This window comes from Quercus suber, unplaced genomic scaffold (assembly GCF_002906115.3).
Source record: "Quercus suber isolate HL8 unplaced genomic scaffold, Cork oak 2.0 scaffold_1198, whole genome shotgun sequence".
Taxonomy (NCBI): Eukaryota; Viridiplantae; Streptophyta; class Magnoliopsida; order Fagales; family Fagaceae; genus Quercus; species Quercus suber.
The window spans coordinates 18,357-27,015 of record NW_027070594.1 but is presented as its reverse complement, the minus strand read 5'-3'; the positions used below and the strand labels follow the sequence as shown (position 1 = coordinate 27,015).

The 8,659-nt window shown below is 32.8% G+C and overlaps 1 protein-coding gene across 1 annotated transcript; it reads left to right on the top strand.

Moving 5' to 3' along the window:
• Positions 1-3,131: 3,131 nt before the first annotated feature.
• On the top strand, positions 3,132-7,823 carry LOC136065824 (germanicol synthase-like). The gene is made up of 2 exons (XM_065769541.1): positions 3,132-3,375; positions 7,560-7,823. The coding sequence occupies exons 1-2, from the start codon at positions 3,175-3,177 to the stop codon at positions 7,821-7,823; spliced, it is 465 nt and encodes a 154-aa protein (XP_065625613.1). The 5' UTR covers positions 3,132-3,174.
• The last annotated feature ends 836 nt before the right edge of the window (positions 7,824-8,659 follow it).

Genomic DNA, 8,659 nt, shown 5'->3' with positions numbered 1-8,659 from the left:
GTGGGTGTGGTGAGATAAGGATTTGGTAAAAGACCTCTCAAGGGTATGACAATGGAGAGGAAGAGAGTAGAGGAATTTGTCGAGTTTCTTAGATGAAGATTGGGGATGAGGCAATCTTGTTTTTCTCTTGGGTTTTCTCTCACAAAATTCTCTCTAGAAGCTCTACACATTTAGTGGGTATAAGGGTCTATATATAGTGAGGTGGTATGAGAATACGAAGAGACACATTTTTGCCAAACAGGGTAAATTGGCAGCTTGGTCTCGCGGCTTGTCCAAGTCGCGAAATCAAGTCGCGATGTAACGACCTAGCCAGCCTGGGACTTTTGTCCTGTAGTGCGACAGCTAACGCGATCCTTCAACTTCTCTGCGTGCATCTCACATGCCTGAAGTTGGCGACTTGCAGCCGCGAGCCACGCGCGAGTCCTAGCTATGAAGCTCTGCTTCTTTGCACATACTTGAGCTTTTCTTCACAACTTCTCACACATTACCTTTACAATAATCCCACCTAAATACAGGTTTACTAAGTGCTTAATTTACAAGTAAATTAGCACGGAATAAAGACAACACGATGGTTGATAATTTTCAACCTTACATTACATATATAATTTTGAAAATCATTATTAGACACTACATATACAATATCAATTCACAATTATTGTCTACGATAAATCAAAGAATTAAACAGAACTAAACAGTTTTCTAGATGAATAAATCAATCAAAAACCTAATAACATAAGCCTTAAAACCATTAAATAATTGTTAAGAACATACCAATAAATTGGTGGGTTTCACCGCTTGCCTTAGCAAAGCTTCTAGCAATCCATAAGACAAATAAAACTCCAAAAACTATAAAGAAAGTTTAGGAAAAACTGAATTAAGTTCTACGAGAAATCTCTCCTGAATTTTGCCATAAAGAGAGTTTAAATTGGTCGAGGAATCCTAATATAAGTTAAATTCCAGTTTGGAGAAAATCTCAGGTTTTCAGGCTCCACTTAACTGAATTCATGCATTAAAATTCAATTATGCGCAAAATTAATTATTCAACATTATTCCAAAACCAAATATAAAATTCATGAACTAACTCAAAATAAGTATGATAATACTTTATAATAATGATATAAATATGCAAAATTAAGCTATTAACAAGGAAAAAATGGTAAAGGAAGCGAGAGAATAGAATGAGAGAGGAGAGAGAATAATAATTAAAAAAAATTGAAAGCTATAGTAACCGTGTAAATATGCAAGGTTATTTTAGCAATTTTGAAAATGTAAAGTACTATAGAAGAACTGATGTAGGTAAATTTTGAATAAAAATATGTAAAATAATGCACTCTTTTGTAATATAGAAAGACTGATGAAAGTGCCCTAATGATTTGAGGGCTACTGCATTTATTCATTGTATAAATGTAATAAGAGGGAAAAATATAATGCACTAATTATTAAAAAAAATATAATGCATTTTTTTAAAAAATATTCTCGGGAGCAATTTTCCTCTTTCTCTCATTTTACTTTGTTTTAAGCATAGGGGGCTATTCAGCTCTTTCCTTCCTCCCTCTAGCACTTATACGGTGATACGTATATATATATATATATATATAAATCAAACAAAGTACCCTCCCTAATTAATTATTTCTACCACTTAATGTATGCACCTATATCTTCCAACTATCAACAACCCCCCAACCCCCTATTTGGCCTCCTGTTTTTAAGGAAAATGCTAACGGTTATTTTAGCACCAATTTTTTTTTTTTTTTTTTTTTTTGGGCCACAACTTAAGGCAGCCATAAGTTAGATGCCATTGTGAATTATTGTTTATTATTTTTATACTAGTATGTAACCCATAATTATGCACGAGAATGATAAATTTTAGTGATGCTTTTGATGTTAGCTTGGATTATTAAACATATAGGACATCGGGTAGATTAGGCTTGGAGGGTCTCTTGCTAACCCATGTATCCCAACTGATTGTCTAGTGGATCGATTTCCGCTTAGAGGGCGGCGGAGAGGTTTTTCGCCGAGTTCTTCGGTTTCCTCTTCGAGAACAAGTCTTGGTGTTTTCTGTGTTTGCATCTCTCTTCCCTACTCTTTTATATTCCATTATACTGCTGTGTTGTTTAGTTTATGGATTAGAGTAGTTATATTGTTCATCCGCTCGCTTTTACACTATTCCGCACTTTATATTAAAGTTGTGTAAAATCTATCGAGCCATAATTTTAATCGGGGGTCTAAACAGCTCTTGTGTTTTTCAACACGTTTTCGAGCTTTCAAAAGTGTTGTACAATGAGTATGGATGTAATACTTTTCATTTTAATTATACCAACTATCATATTAACTGACTTATTGACTTAACATCTATCTTCTTAATGGAGATAGATGAGAATAACATTTTGAAAATGATTTCAAATGTGAAAAATTCAAATAAAATATTTTGAACATTAGAGAGAAGAATGAAACCCTATGTATTAGGGATTTTTTTAAAGAAGAAAGTTAATCAAATAAAAAGGGCTAATTAAAAGTAAGATTTAATAAGGTTTTATTATTTAAGAAAATCCTATAAGGAATATTTTTATTTTGCATTACATTTGACTTCGCTTAGGTGATTTGGGGGTTCAACTTATGCTTACACCAAAAACTAACTAGTATCTTAGTTTGATGATAGAGAGATATAATTAGAAGTGGAAGTCATAGGTTGTGAAACTCTCTAAAAAAATAAACATGGGTTTTTTTTTTTTTTTTTTTGACCTAAAAATAAACGTGGGTTTAAATCACACTCAATAATTAATATTTTAATTTTAATTGCTTAGCTAGAGAGATAGACTATGAATTAATGTTAATATGTTAATATTTAAGCCGAGGGAGAGAGAGTAACAAATGGGTATAGGTTTTTCTATATAAAGGGGGCTTTCAACATGTCGATCGAAGACCTGGTTTGAGTGCTACAGCATTGAGAAGTGCAAGACCACAATATCTTGAGGCAGCCTCATATGTATATAATGTAAATGGTCATTTAGAAGTTCTTTTTCGAGTATATACATTTATATTAAACAAATATATCTTTGGCATAAAGGGTTATAATTATTTTGTACAATCTTAACTTTGATGTTAAAATTATGAGTGCTGAAAGATTGGTCATAATCACTGTCAGCCGTGCAGTTCTATTGAAGCTAAAACAGAATGTGGAGGCTGAAGATAGGAGAGGGTAGCAATGACCCTTACCTCTTTAGCACAAATAACTTTGCTGGAAGACAAACATGGGTGTTTGACCCTGAAGCTGGTACCCCAGAAGAGCGAGCTGAGGTTGAAGAGGCTCGCCAAAATTTCTACAAGAATAGACGTCAAGTCAGGGCCAGCAGTGATCTTCTATGGCGAATGCAGGTACCCTTCAAGCCTCCTATCCTCCAAGCTCTCTATCTCTAATCTATACTAATATGATTTTCTCCACAGTCCAAGTAGTGATTTTTGCTTTTTTAGCCAAAAGAGTTTTTAATTTTGTATTTTGTATAGTCAAATCCTATACATCCTATATATAGCAGTTCAACCATTGCATTGTATTTTTCACTTATTATTATTATTAGTAATAATCGCATCTTTATAGTTATAGATTCTCTTCCTCCACTTGTTTTTGAAAGTAAGCTAGATCATTTACGATTAAAATTTTTTTTTCCTGAATCAAGGTTAATTTACTTGATATATAACTATTACTTTCTTCTTCTTTTCATGTTTTCCTTCGTTAATATGAAACGGGGAGAAAGTAGGAACGAAGCTAGAATTTCAATTGAGGTGGGTCAAAGTTTGAAAATATTTTTTTTCCATGAAAATCCAAACTAATATCCACTTTGTATTAACAAATTATTAAAAACATAATACATAAAAAATAATTGTTTTTGAAAACATTGCAAAACAATTTTCTACAATAATGGAACTTGACTTCTTTTAAAATAAATTAACGAGAGAAGTAGATTGTGGATATAGTCATATATAATCAAATTTATAATAAGTAGATAAAGAAAAATGAATTAATGAGAGAAGTAGGCCAAAAGAATAAATAAGTATTAAGTTTATGACAAAATTTAGTAACAAAATTGGTTGTAGTATAAAGTTATAACCTTACTCAATAAAATAAACATTATCACATATTTTCAAAATTTTATTACTGAATTGCAGGTTATTTACTCTGTTAATATATATGTTAAATTTTGTGTCAATCAGATATTATTTATTATTTGATTTATAAACTTATATTTTATGCTTAATTTTAAATTACAAAAATTTTCAATTTAAACAATTTATTTATGATATACTATTGATCTTTAATATCTAGGATATAACAATACGTTGTAGTCCAATGGTGAATTTGTCAAAATTTCACCTCCAATAAAAATATATTGAGTAAGGTTGTAGTCTAAGACTACAACCAATTTCATAGCTAAACTTTGTCATTAAGTTGAAATGACACGGCCATCAAAGCAATTGAATGCTTTTAAATTAAACTTAGGTACAATCCCCAAAATATAGAGTGGTTTTAAGTCCACAAATTATTCCACAACTTTGACGTGACATACTATAAGTGATTTTCTATCACTTACAGATGAATTCGCCATTTTTTTCATGACTCACACTCTGCCACATTGCAATTGTTGCAAAAAAGTAATAATTAGTAGTACTAGATATTTTCCAAAATACAATACATTAGGTAGATATGGCAAAACGGGTTCAACTCGAAAATATCTTACTCGTATCCGAATTTTTTGACTCAAAGCAAAAACGGGTTAACCAGTGACCTAGCCCTTTTTTTTTTGGCAAGTCAACTGGAACCCAACCCATTTTTAAAACTTTTTTTTTTGGTAAAAAAAAGAATTAAGACTTTATTGGTTTAATTGTTTGTTATGAGTTTTACAGCACACAAGTCAAACTAAATTGGCAATATATAATGGACATCAATTAAACCAATTTTACTATTATATAAAATAAATAAATAAATTTACACCAATTTTTTTACCATATTTGGATAATTCCATTTAGAAATATATATTTAACATCATTAAGATATAATGACTATAAGGAAATAATTAAGACCTTTACATAATTGCATGCAAATGAATCGAAAGATGAATAGTTGAGGCATTCTATAATGAGTAAAGATTTTATATATCAAATATAAAGTACACGCCAAGATAATCTGATTACAGTAAAGTCAAAACCATATATTTAAAATTATATACATATATGAGAAACATTCAATAGTNGTGTGTACCCATTGCCACAGTTTTGCAGCTCTCAATATTCTCATACAGCCACATCAGAGAGACATTTTTACTCTTCAACTTTGAAGGCACTACACCTAAAAGTATCTTAATCTCTTTCGGAGTAAGGAAATCATTAACCTTGATTCTTTCAACCCCCAATCTCAAACCAGTAATAACAGAGAAATCGTAAGGTGTCAACATCACTTCACTGATGTGTGGAAAATGGAATATGCATGTGGTATCCCAAAACCGTTCTAACAAAGCAAGGAGCAACTGGAGATCCTTGTACTCATGAGTTTCATGATTCAATAAAGTTTCAAAAAAAGTCTCGAAGCCCGCATTATTAATGATGTTCCTGATATCCGGGGACAATATTTCCCATATACCTTTCAGCATTTGAAGGCTACCTCAGCTTTTGAGGTTTTGTAAAACAAATTTTGACCCATCATTAGGATGTCCACGAATTACATGTCCAACAAAAATTTTCTCCTCAAAAATTACATACCCGACAAGAATCTTCCATGCTAAAAAACTACATGCCCTAATAAAAATTTTCCATGACCAAAAATCTCATGCCCAATTAAAATTTTTCTACAACCAAAAATTACATGTCCCAAAATAATTTTCCACAACAAAAAATTACATGTCCAACAAAAATTTCCATGATCAAAAATCTCATACTCAACAAAATTTTCCATGTCCAAAACTTCATGTCCAACACACAAAATACAAACCCATATCTAAAAAATCTTCCATGATCATGAAACAAGACTTTACATATTCCAACAAAGTTTCCGCATCCATCAAAAATGAAGTTGTTCAACCACCTACACAACAAATTTCCATAACTTCAATGCTCCCAAAATTCGAGTCTAAATTCATCCAACAATACCATATGACCTACATTGCTAAAATTCATGACCCATCAACATTGTTCAAGTTACACCATGCCAAAAAACTCAACAATTCAAAATGTCCCAAAGGCCAGATTAAAACATGATCAACCATGCAATGTCCAAAATTTCAATAAAAGCAAACAATAACAAAATGACAATGTCTCAACACCAAACTTGCAATAAAGCATGAAATAAACAAATTTCCCAAAAAAAAAAAAAAAAAAAAAAAAAAAAAAAAAAAAAAAAACCAACTAATTAATTAAGTGGAAAACACTTACCAAAAGTTTTGTCACCAAGACCCTCAGCACATAAGCCAAAGAAACATAATAGCATCTAAAAAGATTTTTTGCTTTTTGTTTTTTGTTTTTTTTTTTTTTTAATCTAATAGATACGTTATCACTTCACACGAAAATATGTCTAACTCCAGTATTATTAAATTAATCCTACCATAAATTTAGTTAGCCATACCTGAACATGCGTCAACTCCATTAGGACCTTTATTCCATATAGATATTGTTCATTTTGAAAAAAATCAAGAATAAATAATAATAAAAAATTAAAATAAAACCAAATTTAAGAGAAAACCCCCTATTGATTACACCTTTTATATATATATATATATATATATATATATATATACAAGATAGAATTTCTACTCTAGCCTAATTTAAGTATATATGTATGTGAAGCTCCCTCCTGGAAACTTGAACCCCGACCTTTACCCCCCACACCTCACAAGCATTTATACTTATGGAATGACCACCACACTAAGGGTGCGCGGCAATTATTGATTACACCTAAAACTTAAGTAATCGTAAATTACAATTAGAATTTTGAACTTGCAACTGGAAACCTTAATTTCATATGTGAACCTTAAATTTGAGATCAGAGTACTTAGATCATTGGAAGCCACAAATTATTCTATTTCCTAATCATAAATTCAAAATGTTTTCAATTCATTGATTACTCTCAAATCTATATTAATTTTACCCAATTCAGGTTTGGAAAACCTAATTAAATGTACTGGTTACATATATTACAAGAACGAAAGCCCTAATTTAATATAATAAATATAATACCTAAAGATACAATTCGTCCGGAACACAAAAATCCCATATTTATGCATAAAACTTAAAATTTTATAGCCGAAACATAAAAAAGACAGTCTAGCCCTAGAGTTGAAATCTCTCAAGAATTCCTATCAAAGCACTAAGAAAAAGTGAATTGGATTCGTTAAAAGGGAAAAAAACTAACAAACCTTGGTATCTTTATAGTGTTCAAGTGAATTGGTTAAAAAGTGTCATTGCTCAATGAAATTCTATGGTATTAGTCAGTTTTGCTACTGCTCATACTTCTAGAGCCTTAGATATTGTTGACACTGACACCATCCTTTCTTTAATTTACAAAATTATTGCAGTTTTTGAGAGAGAAAAACTTCAAACAAACAATTCCACCAATAAAGATTGAGGACGGAGGAGAAATCACAGATGAAAAGGCCACAAATGCATTGAGGAGAGCTGTCCATTTCTTTGCGGCCTTGCAGTCTAGTGATGGTCACTGGCCCGCTGAAAATGCTGGCCCTATGTTTTTCATTCCACCCATTGTGAGTTATATTTGTAAGGTTGAATTTAATCAACCATCTAATTGGTTTTATTCCGTGACCAATTTGTTTGTAATTTAGCACTTAGTAACCCTGTATTTAGGTGGGAAAATTGTAAGGGTAGTGTGTGAGAAGATGTGAAGAAAAGCTCAAGAGTGTGCAAGAAAAACAGAGTCTCGTGACTAGGACTCGCGGGTGGTTCGCGACTGGCAAGCCGCGAAAGGCAGTCACGTGAGAGGCACACTGGGAAGCTGAAGGGTCGCGCCAGCTGTCACGCTACAGGACAAAAGTTCCAGTCTGGCCAGGCCGTTACGTCGCGACTTGATTTCGCGACTTGGCCAAGCCGCGATATCAAGTCGCCAACTTGCCCTGTTTGGCAAAAACTGACGTTTTGCATTCCTCTCTCACCCTACTATATATACACCCTTATACCCATCATATTGAGAGAGCTTCTAGAGAGAATTTTGTGAGAGAAAACCCTAGAGAAATACAAGATTGATTCATCCCCAATCTTCATCTAAAGAGACTCTACAAATTCCTCTACTCTCTTCCTCTCCATTGTCATACCCTTGAGAGGTCATTTGCCAAAACCCTTGTCTCATCACACCTACGTCTGTGAGAAGGTCCATTTGGTGCTTTGGGAAGCAGTTTGGAAAGGAACCAATATACATTGGTTGATGCTATGGTCAAGTAGCGGAATCCGGGAAGCTAGAGAAAAAATAGGTTCGGCGTAACCTCGTTGGAGCAAGAAGCTTGGAGGGCTTAGGTACTTGGGTAGATTAGGCTTGGAGGGTTTTCTGCTGTTCATGTATCCCAACTACATTCTTTAGTGGATTATTTGACCGCTTGGAGGGCGGCGGAGAGGTTTTACGCCGAGGACTTCGGTTTCCTCTTCGATAACACATCGTGTGTTGTCC